The sequence below is a fragment of the Lutra lutra genome, chromosome 2, assembly GCF_902655055.1.
Source record: "Lutra lutra chromosome 2, mLutLut1.2, whole genome shotgun sequence".
Taxonomy (NCBI): Eukaryota; Metazoa; Chordata; class Mammalia; order Carnivora; family Mustelidae; genus Lutra; species Lutra lutra.
The window spans coordinates 47,934,950-47,952,615 of record NC_062279.1 but is presented as its reverse complement, the minus strand read 5'-3'; the positions used below and the strand labels follow the sequence as shown (position 1 = coordinate 47,952,615).

At 42.6% G+C, this 17,666-nt stretch overlaps 1 protein-coding gene across 2 annotated transcripts in view; it reads right to left on the bottom strand.

Moving 5' to 3' along the window:
- DOCK5 (dedicator of cytokinesis 5) overlaps window positions 1-17,666 on the bottom strand; it is a 218,837-nt gene that overhangs the window by 88,613 nt on the left and 112,558 nt on the right. For both annotated transcript variants that reach the window (XM_047717378.1, XM_047717379.1), the window contains 6 exons: window positions 15,537-15,662; window positions 11,030-11,154; window positions 8,683-8,781; window positions 7,288-7,360; window positions 4,995-5,098; window positions 3,844-4,027 (listed from right to left, as the gene is read on the bottom strand). In XM_047717378.1, coding sequence (XP_047573334.1) covers window positions 3,844-4,027; window positions 4,995-5,098; window positions 7,288-7,360; window positions 8,683-8,781; window positions 11,030-11,154; window positions 15,537-15,662 — 711 coding nt within the window. The remainder of the gene's footprint in view (window positions 1-3,843; window positions 4,028-4,994; window positions 5,099-7,287; window positions 7,361-8,682; window positions 8,782-11,029; window positions 11,155-15,536; window positions 15,663-17,666) is intronic.

Genomic DNA, 17,666 nt, shown 5'->3' with positions numbered 1-17,666 from the left:
TGTTCGCAGTTTTTTCTATTTATCACAAACAATCCTGCCATGAACATTCCCAGGCATCTCCTGGTTTCCAGGTACAGCAGTTTCTCTGGGCAATAAATCTAGAATGGAATTTCATCCAAATGTTATCCAAAGTCCTCTCAATTGACGTCCTTCCCCAAAGTATTTAAGAATTCGGGATAGTCTGATATGACAATCCCCAAATTTAGGCCAGTGACTACTTTGGGCAAAGGATTAGAGACCATAACACTTAAAAAAGAAAAATAAAGAAAAACTGTTAAGTTTTGGGGTTACAAATATCTATTTGCAGATCCATGCCCACTACTTATGAACTTAGACAAAATATTCTGGAACTTTAATTCAACTTTCTGATTGAAACAGGAGAGTAATGGCAATGCCGGCATCTTCCTGTGTTAGGATTTGGAGAGTAAGATAAGATGACTCTGGGAATCGTGTGGCACCAGGCCCCACAACTGCAAGGACCTGAACTCCCTTCTCCCTTTGTTGGAGCCACAAATCTATTCTCAGCCTCCATAGGGGCCCAGTAACAAATGGTCCCATGTAAATCGGGCTTGATCTAGTTTTGAAAAAAATTTATAAATGAAGAGTCTACAAGCTCTGTTCGCAACAATGGCCTGTGGCTTTTGACCTTTAGAATCTGAATAGTCCTTTGTAAGGCTAAGGAGAAATGCCCTTGGTCATGGTCACTTTATCAGGAAGTGCCCTCTCGGAGTGGAGGGTTTCTTACTGTTCTTCAGCTTCCTCTTTCTCAGAACACATTAAAGTGGTTCCTTATAACTTCCATCCAATTAGAAGAAATCAAATACATGAACCAACCACAATCCTTATTATCGTTATTTGTCCCTCAGAATGCCCTGTGTCCGCTGATGCTCGGATGTCCCGCTGTTCCCTTCACTTTTTGCCCATCTGTCCTCCCTCCCACCCCACCCTGGCCCAGAGGATATCACATCTCTCTTCCCTGGTTCCCATGAATTTGCCTCTTTCAACCTTCTTTGGGGTAGGTTATTGTATGACTTTGGTTTGGTTTGGTCTGGTTTGTATTTGAGTTTTTTTAAGACCTAACCACTAGGAATGGGGTGGACAACAAAGCAGAGAGCAGTTCCACCTGATGGAACTTTCTGGGATGACGGCAACGCTGTTTCTCTAAGAGCCAACACGAAAGCCACCAGCAGCATGAAACCATGGAACCCCCGAAACGAGACTAGAGCAACCACACTTCCCTCTGACACTAACTAAATTTCACAAGCTCCACATGCCTGGTGACTGCCACAGGGGACAGCACTGCTTTAGAACATCTAGAAGATGAGCGACGCAGATATCGGCAAATCAAGTGTCTGAGTACTGCCACCTGTCCATACGCTTCCTGTATTTCTGACTGGAGATAAGAAACAATTTAACTATATGGTTATGTTTCATGGAAATTCCTTCTGCTTTCCATTATAAGTTAATTTTAGCTACTTTGGTCACTTGCTTTACTTTGAAGTCTAATCTCTGGAAAGGATATCTATTGGATAAATTCCATCTTTCTTCACTATCTCTTAAAAGTCCCCAAAGCACATTAAGTCTTTGTATTGCCTGCTGCCATACTTACAAAAATACCATTTTAACATTTCAGAGTTAGAGGACTGGAAAGTAACAGAAAGAGCACAGAAAATAAATGCTGTCCCAACTTCCGGCATCTTTCCCTTTAGTACTTTCCTGTGTATATATGACAACGTTGATGGTGATGACGATGGTGGTAGTCGTGGAGGCTAATATTCACATAGTTTACAATGGGTGAGACACATGTTTTGCTTTTACTTGATTTACTTCATTCTTTAAGTATACACTAGTATCACTCCCATTTTAAAGATGAGGACACTGAGTCACAAAGAAGACATGTGGCCTGCCTGAGATGCAACAGCTAGGGGCAGGGCTGGGATTTGAACCCAGGAAATTGGCTCCAAATTGTCAACATGTACCTAGGCAAATTAGGATTATACCCTGCCTAGGGCTCAAGTTTTCACATCTTTGATTACATTTTGACAGATATTTGGCAGCTGCACATATGTCATTTAATTACATGATCATATCCCCAGTTATTGGACATGTGGATTATTTCCGCTATTCCCCTATTATGAGTAATACGGAGACATCTTCATTCATGAATCTCTGTGCTCGTCTTTCATTGTTTACTTAAGTTTCATTTCTAGGGGTGAGGTAAGTGGCTCAAAGGGTCTGAATATATTCAAAACCTTTGATACACTTTCTAAGTCATCTTCTGTCAATACTGTATCATTTAACCCAGTACCCGCAATTTCTTACATTGGCTTTTTCCCTAAGAAGGATTAGGTCACTGATAGAGTTCGTCATGTTGTCTATAAAGCTCAGAATGTTTTCTGGCTATATTTTTGTTTTTCTCTTAATAGACTTTGTTTTTCTGGGAGAAGTTTTAGGTTTACTGAAAAATGAAGCACAAAGTACAGAGAGTTCGCACATACGCTCCCCGTGCACCCAGCTCCTCTACTATTAACATCTTGTATTAGTGTAGTACATCTTGGAACTGGTGACCTAATATTAATAGCGTTTGTGAACTGAAGTCCACAGTTTATGTTAGGGTTTATTCTATGTAGCTCATTCTGTAGCTTTTAACAAATGCGTAATGACGTGTATCCACGGATCCATCGTGGTTCCGTGTAGTGTAGCTTTGCTGCCCTAGAAATCCCCTGTGCTCTGCCTACTCATCCCTCCTCCTCCCTCTAAGGCCTTTGCAACCATGAAACTTTTCACTGTCTCCACAGCTTGGCCTTGTTTCTGGCTTAATTCTTGGTGAGTGTGTTTGTACTTTTTGCATATGTATCAGCTCTGTACTTCACTCTGTTGAGTCTGGCCCCTTGTCCAAGTTGAAATACTATCCGTGTTCTCTAGCCAACCATGATTCATCAAAATAAACAATAGTGACCCCTTTTAAAGATCAACCAACATCTGATCCCTGAGTGTACCTCTTCTGTCTAAACTGTTTTGTCTATTCCTTAGCACTTCCGTAAGGCAGAGTCCCAGCCGTGTTCCTCACCCAAATCTCCTAAAAGGCCAAAGTGACTAATCCTCTATCCATCATAGGGGCTATAGGATTTCGAAGGCAAGTTCCCAGAGTTCCTTATTCTTGGCTCACTATGTTCAGCAGGAACCCTTACCCGTAAGTTAACTGAATGAAAAGCCATTATTGGATATCAAATGCCATTGTATATACAGAAGAGAAGTTAAAATTGATACCAGAGATTTCAAGAAGGAACAAAGATTTCAAATTTCTGAACTATTCAGATGATTTTATGAAAAGCCCTCAACTGCTTGGGAAAAAATGGGAAAGAGGAGGCTCGGTGGGGAGGGGGCAGATGGAATTCTAACAGGAAACCCTTCCTGCTCTTGGCCACACCTGTTTGGGCAAGAGACAAGTTCTTTTTCTCTATCAGTACCCTCCCCCTAATTACCAACATCTGTTGTTTCATATTTTATTACAGAGTACATTATCAGAGCTCTTTGCTGCCGTGAAGGAAGGAAACAAAACAAAAAATTTTTCAGCCTCTGTTCATGAATTACACTTACAGGTTGTATGATCTTAAGCAATACAAACTACTTTTCATCCTATTTGGAAGATAGGCAAGATAACCTCAGACTGAGCGTGAGCTTTGCGACCAGTGGCACCCAGAATATCACATGAAGGGCAGGGAGTAGAATCCGAAGTGCCCCGCATCCGGCCTTGGAAGACACCCATGTGGCCCAGTCCCACTGGGTCCAACAAAGGAGCCCAGGTACACCAAAGAGAAAACCCATTGTGGGGTCACCTACCATTCTGGGTGAGTTTTGTGGAGCAAATGAGGGTGGCGATCTGAAAGCTGTCTTTTGTGCTGTCCTTGCTCGGGGTAAAGTTGGCCAGGGTTTTGGATGCTTGCAGCTCTTTTTCTTCCATCTCGACCTTGGTTCCCGGTAGGGTCAGATAGAATTTAGCATCTTCCATTTTCTTGTTGTCACCCTGAAAAGGAAGTGGGTGAGGGACACCAAATGATAGGCAAATAACAGTAGTTTCTATCATGAGCACATGATCCAGGGAGTGAAACACGGTTTTATCAAATTACACTTATGTTCCTTCCAACTCTAAGATACTGTGATACTTCTCCAGGACTGGAGCCCAGAATAATTTCAACACTGAATAAAAATGGAAAAAGTTGTGAACTACTAACTGAGAACATCCTAGATCTCTGAAATAAATAAATAAGTACATATGAAGGACCGAGGTTCGATTTCATTTTCTTGAACCTATAAATGGTCAGAATGATGCGTCATTGGGTTGAGGGGATGACTGGATTCATTGGGAGGGAACAGCTTGCCACGCCTTCCAAAACATCAGGAGCTGTTAAACGGAAGACCCACACCAAGTAGATGCAGCTCAAAGACGCTACTGGTTCTGTGATATCGCTAGATAAACGAGACCTTCCTGGGTCTTACTTTCCACTCAAAAAATCTCAGAAGATAATTTCGTAGCAGTTACAGAGTGAGGACCGAACAGCTGGGGAAGAAGCAAGGGCCCCTAAGCAGAGAAATGGTGCTCGGCTCTGGGCGATATGAAAACCACATCCTACCACACCCACCACACCCCCCACCAGGCCCAACAGTACAACTGTCTCTGTCCCATGCAGGACGATGCAGAGGAGAGGCAAGGGGCAGCCCTCGACCACCCACCGCCACAGAACTCCACTGTAGGCGACGGAGATGTTCTTCAGAGGCTCCGACATTTATACAACTCACTCCTCATACAAAGGGGATGGGAAACCCTGCAGCTGGAGCCTTCTGGCTTTCTAGACTTAAGGGGCCAACACTTATGGCTCCAGAAAAGTGTCTGATGTTTATCCAGGTAATTCTTACTGGAGCCTCGAGAACCCATTTCAGAGGGAGCAAATATTTCCCAAGTCATTTTCTGAGCCTCGTTCTGTGAGCAGCACCTTATAAACCACCAGATCATGCCTCCCATCCTGCAGAGTGGTACCATCCGGGTTCATCAGTTTCACGAAGGCCACGCCAAAGGCCCGCTCCGATTTATCTCTGGCTGAAAAGACAGAAATATGGGTCTGAGTGGTATGGAACGGCAGCTGGAAGCGCTGGCTGTAACGGACAATTTCTCATTTTGCTCCAGGCTGTGAGACTGGGTCACGCTCTCATCAACACCATTCAGCAAGCTACAATAAGCCACGTGTACTGCGCTCGCCATGGGCCCCTCAAAGGAAATATTCCCCATGCTGAAATCTTCTAGTACCTTCATGTTGTGTTCTTCTTCCTACATTTGCAACTGAGACTAGCAACTACCCCCTCACCCAATCAGAAATGCAGACGTTGACACTGCCTTCCCCCCACCATGTCAACTCTAGGTACTGAAGACCTCCGAAACCTCTGCCTTTCCTCTCCCTCCGTTCTGTTCCTAACCTAGTTCCATTCAAGTCTCCCTGTGTTTCTAGAGGATCCTTCCAAGCAGTCCTTGTCTCCACACTGCAGAGAGAGATTTCCAAAAGCAGATCTAATCAGTCAACCAAACACCTTCAGGAGATACATTTCTGCTGCTTTAAGGTAGACTCAGCAAAGTATTCATTATATTCCCAGGTTTATTATGCCGCCTCTTCCTTCCAAGAGAGTACCCCAGGTGCCAGGAGGGTCCGGCCTCCCCCAGGAAGCAGAGCACCTTCCTCTGGATCTTTAGGTGTTGGCTTTTGAGCTCACTGTCCCCCAACTAGGTGCTGATGCCGGGGGCAACCTGTGGCCTGCTCTCATCACACGCACAGCTCTGAGGTCAGCTGTGCCTCACGTGCCCCTAGATCGGCTGAGGAGTAAACCACTATAGGATTACATTACAATTTATTTATCCATTGTCCTGTTGGTGGCCATTAGGCTATATCCAATGTGGGGATATTATGAATAAAGCTGTTATAAACATACACCAAACCACAACCACCACCACGAGCACCCATAACATCTTTTAAGGGCTCCTCCATAACCTCATTCAAATTCACCTTCATCATTCATGATGTGGCTCTAGTCTGCCTGGATTCAGACCACTGAAGTGTCAGTCTGGGCTCTGTCACACCCCAGCTCCACGACCCCAGGCAAGGATCTCATTTCTCTGGGCTCAGTTTCCTTTTTGTATAAATGTGGATAAAAGCATTATGTATCTTATCAGGTGACTGTGGATACTACATAGCGCATAAGTAGAGATTCTTTTAGTGTCTCATCCAAACTAAAGGCCTGATAAATGCTATTTCTGTAGAACCAGAGGAAATTGCTGATATTTGCCCATTGGATGCTGACCCCCCGGAACGACAATTTCGTGGCGTTCAACCTAACATTATGACTGCTCCCACTGCTCTCGCTTCAGCCCTACTGCATTCGCCTTGTGGGTTTCGAACACATTTCTCCACCACCGCGCCTCCCTGGGCTGACCTCGGTTCCTTCTACACCAGCAAGTCTCGGTTAGGATGTCGAGATCACGCATGGATGAAAGGGTTAGACGCTGTGCTACATGGTCCCTTACAGCTCCTTGCTGCCGTGCACCGACCACACTGCTCTGACCTTAGTTGCCTTTCCCCTTGCTCATCTTCCTAACCAGAGCAGCAGAGACTTCAGAGCACTACCCGTGTCCTAGCCTGTGAAACCCTTACAGGGCCCCATTTAACATCATACAGAACCTTAACATTCACAGAACCCATTTTGGGGAAATCCTTGTTAAAAAAATTTTTTTTATTGAAATTCAACTTAGTTAACATAAATTTATTATTAGTTGCAGGCACAGAGTTTAGTGATTCACTGGTTGCATATAACACCCAGTGCTCATCACATCACATGCCTCCTTAATGCCCATCACCCAGGTAGCCCATCCCCCCACACTCATCTGGCAACCCTCAATTTGTTCCCTAGAGTTAGGAGTCTCTTATGGTCTGCCTTCCTCTCTGTTTTTATCTTATTTTATTTTTCCTTCCCTTCCCCTATGTTCACCTGTTTTGTTCCTTAAATTCCACATATGAGTGACAACATATGGTCTTTGTCTTTCTGATTTCCTTAGCACCACATTAATCCTGAAGTAATGATGTGAAGGACCTAGTTTCCAAGTATTTTGATTTCCAGACCCATGAAAGTAATGACAAGCAAGAGTAAATATATATATATATATTTTTTTTTATTTTTTTATAATTTTTTATCTTTTATATATATATTTTAACAGAAATATGTTGCCAACCTTCTAGTACTTACATTCCTGAGATGACCTGTGCCGGAAGGTAAATCGTATATGGCAGCGAGTAACCTCCTCTATAGCAATGGAAACCTGCACAGTGATAAGAAACTTACAGTTGGTATTTCCATAGCACGTTGCACTCTTAGCTCATCTGACAGAGCTGGTTCATTATCAGTATCTTATTAAAGTACTAATTTCTACACAGTGAGATTGAGAGTAAAGTTCCATTCAAAACAGACGGAGTTATTTCCAAAACCTAAAGAATCTCAAGAGAAATTATCTTTGCCATTTGTCAGGGATTCTGAGGATGGAGATATTACAAGTTTCTAGTACTTTCTCAAGCATGAAAGAGGAAAGATTTCAGAGGAGAAAGACCAGGACTGTGGGGTCTATCTATGCAGGAGCTTCCAGACTGCAAGGTGTATTGTATGTTTATTGATATGGTAATAACGAAGGTCCATACCCAGGAAGAAAAGACAGAATACTGGGGACAAGGAAGCTTTCTGCTGTTTATGTATATAGAGGGGACAAGAAAAACAAGTTCATGGCAATGAAAAGGGCAGAGAATTTGTGGCAAATAGTTAAATAAATTATAGCATGATCATATAATGGAATATTACCCAAGTACCTAGAAACCCATTTCCCAAAACCCTTAATGCCTTGAGATAAGTAGTTTTAAAAAGCACAATATACATCTGTTATAAACACCACATTCCAAAACATATGAAGCATACAAAGTTGTGGAAAATAATCACTCCTGCATTGAGATATTAGCGCAATTTTTTTTTTTTTTTTTTAGTTTTCTAGGGAGAGCTCATAAGACTTTGACAATCCAATTTGACTATGACAATCTGGGATTCAGAAGTGGGCTCCAATTTAGGTTTGGACACTAAGCTGTTATAGGATCTCGGAAAAATCACCTGACATTTTTGAGCCTTCGTTACCTAATCAGAAAGGGCATTACGACACTGTTTTAGCCACAGGGTACTGAGCGACTCACAGGGCATGGCTTATCTGAAAAGCACCTGGGAATTTGTAATACACATATTTAAATTGAAAAGAGGCCCAGAAAACTTGGTCAGAGGCCAGGAAGGAAAAAATGTTAGGCAACTGCTCGCTGAGTGTGAAAATTTCCATTTGGTTTTGGATGGTCATGGCAGCCTATTACATCATTACGACTATCAGCGTCTCTAGTCAAATTTGTACACATTTATCAATGAGAATGTTATTTAAGAACTCTGAGTTAAAGATAAATACTCTCATGCAGAATTGCATCAATTCATTTCTTATAGGACACCATACCAACCCACTATAACTACAGGATAAAGAAGGAATGATTTGTAGGTAGAAAAGAAGAAAGGAATCCACATGAGGTTTGACATATGAAGGAGATTACAAATGGCACATCTCACCTTGACAGTCTCATACCAACAGGGCTGCTTGACTTGGTAATAGACTACTGATTTGTACTCTGAAATGCCTTCATATCCAGCACCAGGATGAATTGCTTTCTTTGGATGGAAAGAAAAATTAAAAGATGATTTTTTGACTGCTTTTTATTTTAATTCCAGCAGAGTGGACATACAGTGTTGTATTAGTTTCCAGTGCATAATACAGAGATTTGACAATTCTATACATTACTCAGCGCTCATCGCAGGTGTGCTCTGCAGCCAACCCCTGTTTCACCCATCCCCCCACCCACCTTGTCTGGTGGCCATCTGTTCTCTATGGTTAAGAATCGGTTTCTTGGTTTGTCTCTGTTTTCTTCCCCTTCCCCTTCTTTCTCTTCCCCTTCCCCTCATTTGTTTTGTTTCTTAAATTCCACACATGCGTGAAGTCATATAATATTTGTCTTTGTCTGAGTAACTTATTTCGCTTAGCATAATACTCTTTAGCTCTGCCCAGGTTGTTGCAAATGGCAAGATTTCATTCTTTTGATGGCTGGGTAATAACCCATTGTGTGTATATACCCATCTTCTTTATCCACTCATCAGCTGATGGACACTGGGCTGTTTCCATAACTTGGCTGTTGTAGATAACGCTGCTGTAAACAGGGGTGCATGTATCCCTCAGAGTTAGTGTTTTTGTCTTTTGGGAGTAAATACTAAAAGGGAATAACTTCATCAAGAAAAATAAGAGCACTCCACACACCACGTGTGAGCCCTCTACCCTCCACACGGCCAGCGTGTGCCCCTCACTGGCACATAGCAGCCAGTTGCACTTGGAGGCTGAAGAGCAGGGGGAAGAATGAGTTTCTGCTCCTTTGTTTGAGGGTGTAAGTAGAGAACTGGGTAGTCACTAAGGGACCCAGCATCACCCTAACACCCCCATGCCGTAAACTTCATTCTCTCTTCCATCTGCAGACAAACATTCTCCTTCCTTCCTCTTCCTTTCTCTCTCAGGGAACAGCAGGCTGGTGCAGGTGACCGGGAGCCGTGGCACACGTGCAGATGCACCACTGCAGGAGGTCCCGTCTGTGCTCTGCTTTAAGGACCTGGTGTACAGGTCTAGTGTGTTCACTAAAACTCAGGGCTGTGTCTTCTCCTGGTAATGAGTCACTTACTTCAGTAAAACCAGGCCTCAAAGGGGTCACTTCCAACCTAGTTAGCAAAGCTGTGATGGGAGCCATTAGAAGAAGACGCACCCCTGAACTCACGGGGCTCAAAGGCTCTATCAGTAGCACGAAGAAGTCACCCCCCTACCAGGGCCCACCACATCGTTTGCCCCCCCCAACACGGACTATGATTCATTCAGTCCCCTGTTGCCTTCAAAGGTGATCATGCAAATGGGGAAGAAAGGGGGTGTGCCCTCTGCCATGCCCTCACGGATTCTGGTGAGCAGGCACTCAGAGAGCTTGGGTCTTCAGCGCCACAGAAGGTAACTAGTGGTAACTACGGCTCATATGGGGGGAGCTGGATCTCAGCTGAGACAATAAGAGCCTCCGTGATTTCAGAATCAACAACCACTACTTCTCTGTCTGGACAGAAGGCTGCCACAGGTGGAGAAACTCCAGACTGAAAGCCAGGATACCTGGATCTAGTCTTACCTCCTCCACGACCTTCTGTATTTCTTACCCCTTTTGGGTTGCAGTTTCCTGATTACTAAAACAAAACCTAAAGACCAGGGGGAGTTGATGTGACCCAAGAGCTCTACCAGTTTAACAGCTCTCTACAGGCAGTATCTCCTCTGGTTCTCTGGCTCGGTACCTGCAGTGCCTTCTGGGCACCCATGCCACCCACTCCACCCTAGCCCCCCAAGCCCTACCAGGCTTGAAACTGGCCAAATAACTTGCAAATGATACAGAACTTCTGGATCAGAAGCATAAACATGAAATCAATAGGGGCTGGAAATACTTCTTAGAACAGGAGAAATAATGAAAATAAGAGTCTATAGTCGGTTAAGTGGCTGCCTTCAGCTCTGGTCATGATCCTGGGGTCCTGGGATTGAGCCCCACATCGGGCTCCCTGCTAATTAGGGAGCCTGCTTCTCCCTCTCCCTCTGCTACTCTCCCTGCTTGTGCTCTATTTCTGTCAAATAAATAAAATCTTCTAAAAAAAATTTAAATTTTGAAAATAAGAGTCTAAATGGGTTCCTTAGCAAACTCAGTAATTGCTAATCACAAGTTTAATAGGTTTCATCCCTTTTCCTTATGAAGAAAGCACACGCACACTAACATGGAGAGCAAGTCACCTCAGACCAAAGTCCTCTGTTGGAAAGAAGTGTGTGATGGCAGCAGGACTTCTGGGTGGTCCCACCTACCTCCAAGAGCTTGCCCTCCTCATCGTACACAGACATGGTCACCTCCACGTTCTTCGGCGTCTTCTTTTTCCCTTTGTCAAACTCCCCGTGGATTAGGGTGACGTATATATCATTCCGCACGTCGCCTACGAAAGGACAACCCATCCTGTGAGCAGTACTCAGAGAGTCACTTTGAATTTTCAGGATGTAATAAGATATAACATGTACATAAAATATGAAATGCTCTGACTTGGGGCGCCTGGGTGGCTAAGTCAGTTAAGCGTCTGCCTTGGGTTCAGGTCATGATCTTGGGGTCCTGGGATTGAGGCCTGCGTTGGGCTCCCTGCTCCGTGGGGAGTCTGCTTCTTCCTCTGGCCCTCCCCATACCAACTGTACTCTCTCTTTCACTCACTCTCTCTCTCTCTCAGATAAATAAAATCTTAACAACAACAAAAGAAATGCTCTGACTTTACAGGGAGCTATTCACAGAGCAGAAGTGTGTGTATGTATTGTCCTCTTGTGCTTCCCTCACCCTATCTTTCCATATACACCAAAGTAGCCCTAAAATGTAGTGTTTAAAACAAACTCTTTTCAACAGTAATCCTTTGTTCTATTTATTAATAACTGTTTTCTAATAATAAGTACACAATATATTTTATTAGGTTACAGCGGCAGATTTTTTTTTTTTAGTATGCCTTGGAGGGTGGTATTCTAACACATCTGAAAATAACAGAAGCTAACATTGGGTATTTCCTCTGTGCTAGGCACTGTTCAACATGTCTTATAGGTAAACATTACGTTTATTTAAATCAGCTTAATTGTTTTTACCAGGACCAGAATCATTCTGCTTGTCATATTCCTAGTTGTCCAGCAAAAAATTTTAATAACTAATTAGCAAATGAATAGCCCCCACAGGGAAGAAAAAAATTGAATGTTAGTAAGACGCTTAAACAAAACCTAGAATGAATGAAAGGCATCCCAAGTTCCTGGCCAGTAAGGCTCGGTATTATAAAAAGGACTCCAAAATCTGTATTAAACTGCCCCCCCAATGTAAAAAAAATAAAACGTTCCAGCATGATAAGAAAACAGGGGCGCACATTTAGAGCACTTTTCATTCCCATCACTCATCTGCTTAGGAAAAAATTAAGGTCTTGCCCGCAGTTGGCTAAGGTTAAGCAAAAGGGGCTTATTCATACAACATAGTTCAAAATCTTCACGGACATACACTTTGTCAATAGAGAAACTGATAATTTGTGTTAAAAGCCTTATCGGACAAAGCAACTTCACTGGTAATATTTGTCCCACAGTGTTAAGAATGCAAGCAAAGATTTATCTATGAGGATATTTACTATGATATTGTTTACTAAAGTGAAAACTTGGAAAATCCTCAATTTCCAACAATAGGCAGCAGTCTGAATAAATTACAGAATAATCAGATGAGATAGTTTCATTTATTCATTTAAAAAACTCACTGAGCACCTGCTGTGTACCAAGCACTGTGCCAGGTGTTTGGGAGACAATGGTGAGCCATGCACCAGGTTCACTCTCACATAGCCTATGGTCTAGCGGAGGAGAGAAGCCATTAGCAGAAAATCACAGACAAAATGCATCATTATCAATGAAGGAAAAGGTCAGGCTCTGTGAAGGCATAACACTAAGTCCCAACTGTGTCTGGAGGCTGTGAGAATCTTTCCTCTGAGCTGATACTGGAGACAGGAGAGTAAAAAAGTGCAAATGTAGTATGTGCAAAGGTCCAGAGGCAGTAGACAGGATTGTGGTCTAAACATACGGTTTGTCCAGGGAACTGATGGCAGCAACTACCACTAATGTAGCTACTGCAATGGAGAAGGGGAGATGGGAATGGACTCGAAGCCTTCCAAAGGTAAAACTGACAAGTCTTAGTCTCTAACTTTATGTAAGGTGTAAAGGAAAGAGAGGTTCAAGGCTGACTTTCAGGCTTCTTGTTGGTGCAACTGGATGGACAAGGGTGCCATTCTCTTAGATAAAATACAACAGAAGAGCTAGTCTAGATGCAAAGACCACAAGTTCCAGATGGGGATTGAGTAAGAATTAACCCGTAAGAGGAGAAGAGAGATCCAGTCAGGTAGGAACAGTAGTACTGAAGTCCTGAGGCAGGCAATTATTGGATCTATGGTACCGGAGTTCAAAGGAGCGGTCTTGGGGCTAAGGAAATCGATTTAGAGACAACTAGTTCACAGAGGCAAAATGAGTGTATGAGATCACACAGGAAGAGGATATAAGTATGAGAAGGAAAAGAGGCCTGCTGTGGACTGAACTGTTCCCCCTAAATTCGTATGCTTAGGCCCTCACCCCTAATACCTCCAAATGTGACTGTATTTGGAGATGGGCCCCTTAAACGGATGACTAAGGTAAAAGGAGGTCATAAGGTGGGCGCTAATCCAATATAACTGGTGTCCTTATAACAACAGATTAGACCCGGGGGTGCCATGGGAGGACGCAGTGAGAAGAAGGCCATCTCTAAGCCAAGGAAGGACGTTTGCAAGAACCAACCCCACTGACATCTCAGACTTCTGGCTTCCATAAGTATGAGAAGATAAGTGTCTATTGTTGAAGCTGCCCAGCCCTGTGGGTACTTTAATAGGGCAGCCCGAGCAAACTAACAGAGGACATAAGGACCAGATGCTGAGGAATTCCAACATTTAAAGGCAGGGTAGGTGACATGGTGGCAAAGGGAAATGGAGACAAAGAGGCAAACGTGGGTCCCTGATGATGAAGGCACACTGTTTCCCCAAGGGGGTGGTCAACAGTGTCACATGCTGCTGAGGGAACCTGAGATAATCTTTAGGCTAAAAAATATCCACTGGACCTAGTGACATCCACTCTCGGGGAACTCTAGCGACACCATTCTGGTCAGAACAGAGGGTGACTGGCAGATGCAGAAGAAGAGATAGAGCACGTTATGTGATGGCTTCTGAGATTCTGGTTGTGCAGATGACGGAGACAACAGGAGCGCCTGGGCTAGAGGGGAAAGTTGGGCTGAGGGAATGGCTTCGGGCATCTCTGTAGCCTGTTCAAAAGGGAATGAGGAGCGACAAGGTAAGGAATCTTGGTCTGGACTTATTTCTCAAAACTGGCTGATCATCAGAATCATCAGGGGGAGCCCTGGTTTTACAAACTGAAATCAAGTCTCTCGATCACTGTGGGAACCTGTACTGTAATGTTTCTGAGCTGATCCAAAGACCAGCATTTGGGCGCCATGGTCCTAGGTGATTATCTGAGCCTATGATGGCCTTGGTGGTCCAGGAACCAAGCCTATTGACTAGAAAGATTAGAAAGAATCTTGCCAGCCAGATTTCAAAGACAAATTCACTTTGTTCCCCAAAATACACGTCTCCGTGTTATTGTTTCAGATTTTCACTCTTGCTGTCGTAATAACACTGCTTTCGGTTATAGGGGTATCACCAGTGCTTATTTCTTTTTAAACAAGAAGACAAAACACTTTCACAGAATGAAGATGAAGACACACTGGGCTGAGGGAGTCTGGAAGGGATGACATCAGCAGATAAAGAACCACCTTCTTCCACAAGAAAAGAAAAAGATGGTCTCCGTTTTACAGACAGCTTTTTCCTACTCATCCTTTTTAATGCCAACTACGTGCAGATGATGTGTGTGGCAACATGTCATCACTGCCCCTTCCTCTCCGGAAGGAAGAATAAGATGTTGTGTTACTTTAATGGAACCCCAAGTTTTATATAGAAGACAAGAGCATGGTTTTCTAAAATTTTCCTAACATGCCAAAGGTTACTTACTTACATATTCTATTTACTTATCTGTAAAAATATATATCATATTTTAATATTTATAACATCTATGCTTTATGGAATACACATACATATCTTATAGAAAGTCACTTGAAATGATTTCTTTTATTACTATAAAGATTAAGAAATCAAATGGGTTAAGTCTGCAAATTTAAGAGAACACCTGTGCAGATCACCAACATATGGTGACAGAAAAGACAAAATGAAAGTAAGAAAACCACGGAATGTTTACATTCTTATGACCACACGTATGGGCCAGCCAAGAGCACAGTTGGAGATTAAGCAAATGGAGCAAAGAGTCTGACAGACACTGAGCTGAGCAGGCCCCTCACTGGAACTTCTCGGCCAGCAGCCCCGATGCTGGTGATGTCATCCCAAGAAAGGGACACGTGACGAGGCACATCACTCTTGGGGCCCAAAACCTGTGCTACCATTAGCGATCCTTAATGGATAATATAGGGAAGAATTTCAGAGGGGCCTGTGCCAAGCAGAAAGGAAAAGCATGAAGAGGAACTTCTGAGTTAACACGTAAAAGCATCACCCTGGGCTTGTGCACTGGGTACCGTGGCCCTCTTAGAGTTTCCCACGGTCTTGATACCACGGATGCGGGTCACTAAAGACCACAGAGGTTCTTACCTTGACTCAACTGTCCCATCAGAAATAACTGCTGCATGGAAGGAGAAACTACAGGTTGCAGAACAGGTGAACCACGCAAAAGCTTTTACCTGGAAGTATTATTTCAGGAAATCCCATTTTTCGGGCAATGGCAGTTGATCTATCCACCAAGTGCGAAAAATTCTTCTGAACCTGTGTGAGGTCACCTGGCAAAAGCTTCAAAGATACCCAAAGTCCTTTAAAGAAATAAAGAATGAACTTTTAGCTCTCTTTATGATCTATACCAAAAATACCCATAGAAATGCTGAAAAATAAAATATACAGATATTTTATTATAAAAATGTAAATGCTCCCCCAGTTAGCTTATCATTTTCATGACATTCCTATCAAAATCACAACAATACTTCCTTGAGAATTTGACAGAGGTATGAATGAACACATGTTTACTTGGGGGAAAAAAAAACACGAATAAAGATAGCCCCTATCAGATACCAAAATATTGTAGAGCTATAAGGAAGTATTTTACTAGTGGTAGAAAAGATATATATAAATCAATGGAAACAAATAGATTAAGTACTATAATATATAGCAATTTAATATATAGTAAAGATGCATAACAAATCCTGAAAAAAGAAACAACATCACAAATGTGCTGGAATAATTTTCTTGCTACTTAAAAAGAGAATCAACTAATTTCTCACCTCACGTTTTCATTAAAATAAATTCCTAATATAACAAAAAAAATAAAATGAACCTTTTTTCTAAGTATAGACAAATGAAGAAATCACATACAAAAAGAATTATCTAGGGGCACCTCGGTGGCTCAGTCGGTTAAGCGTCTGACTCTTGATTTCGGCTCAGGTCAGGATCTCAGGGTCAAGGGATTGAATCCCATATGGGGCTCCACACTCACTGGAGAGTCCGTGTGAGGATTCTCTCCCTCTCCTTCTCCCGCTCCCCACATTTGTGTCCATGTGCACTCTTTCTAAAGTAAATAAATTAATCTCAAAAAAAGAATTATCTATACACAAATGGAAAGTTTTGGTATTTATAAAGAAGTGAAAGGCACGCTACAAAAGGGTGAAATACCTATTATGAAATTACAAGAAAAACAACAAATAAATAGAACAGGTATAGACAATTCACAAAGAAGTACATGAAGTTGGCAAATATTTAACAAATCAAAAATTGAAAAATACATGTTCTATATAAGACATCGTTATCTTCACAAAAAATGAGAAGGAAAACTTTAGAAAAACTCACGAATGCATAAGAAGTCTAGGTAATTCCCCATCAAGTAGTTTTTTTTCTAACTGCAAGAGAACTATGGAAGTCTACTTTTCACCTTTCAAATAGGTAAAGTTTTTTTTTTTTTAGAGTTTTTTTTTGTGGGGGGGAGAGAGAGAGCACATGAATAGCGGGGGAAGAGGAGAGAATCCTAAGCTCGCTCCACGCTCAGCACAGAGCCTGACACATGGCAGGATCTCATGACCCTGAGATCATGACCTGAGCCAAAATCAAGAGCTGAGCACTTAACCAACAGAGCCACGCAGGCGCCCAACAAATAGATTTTTAACTATCGGGTCACCAAGCAGGCACCATGGTAATTAGCACCACTGGCAGAAGTCGATGGAAAGCAATCTGGTAATATGGGTATCTCTGAGTTGGAGCCTGTTCCCATCATTTGCCCCAGCTGTCCTACTTCTGGGAATTTTCTTGGGGAGATAACCCTAAATATGGAAAAAGCTTCACGTATAAAAGTAGTCACAGCAGAGTTATTTAAATTTATAATGGGGACAAAACAGAAAACACTTAAATGCTTCCCTAGGGGGATCCAAGCAATGGAATATCACAGCCAGCCATAGAAACAATATTTGTTATGAGCATAAAAACATTTGAAAAGCACTTGCTTTGTTAAGCAGCAAGAGAGCAAATACTTTTTTTCACTTTTCTGAAAGGAATTACTCATGTACAGCAATTTACTTAGTGTAAGGATTTTTCCACTCTAATAAATCATATCCTAGGTTAGGAGTTCTAAAATAAAAGATATGTATTTCATTATTTGTTTCCAGATTCTTTTTTATTTTTAAAGATTTTATTTATTTGACAGAGAGAGAGAGACAGATCACAAGTAGGCAGAGAGGCAGGCAGAGGGAGGAGAAGCAGGCTCCCCACCGAGTAGAGAGCCTGATGCAGGGCTCGATCCCAGGACCCTGAGACCCTGACCGAGCCGAGAGCAG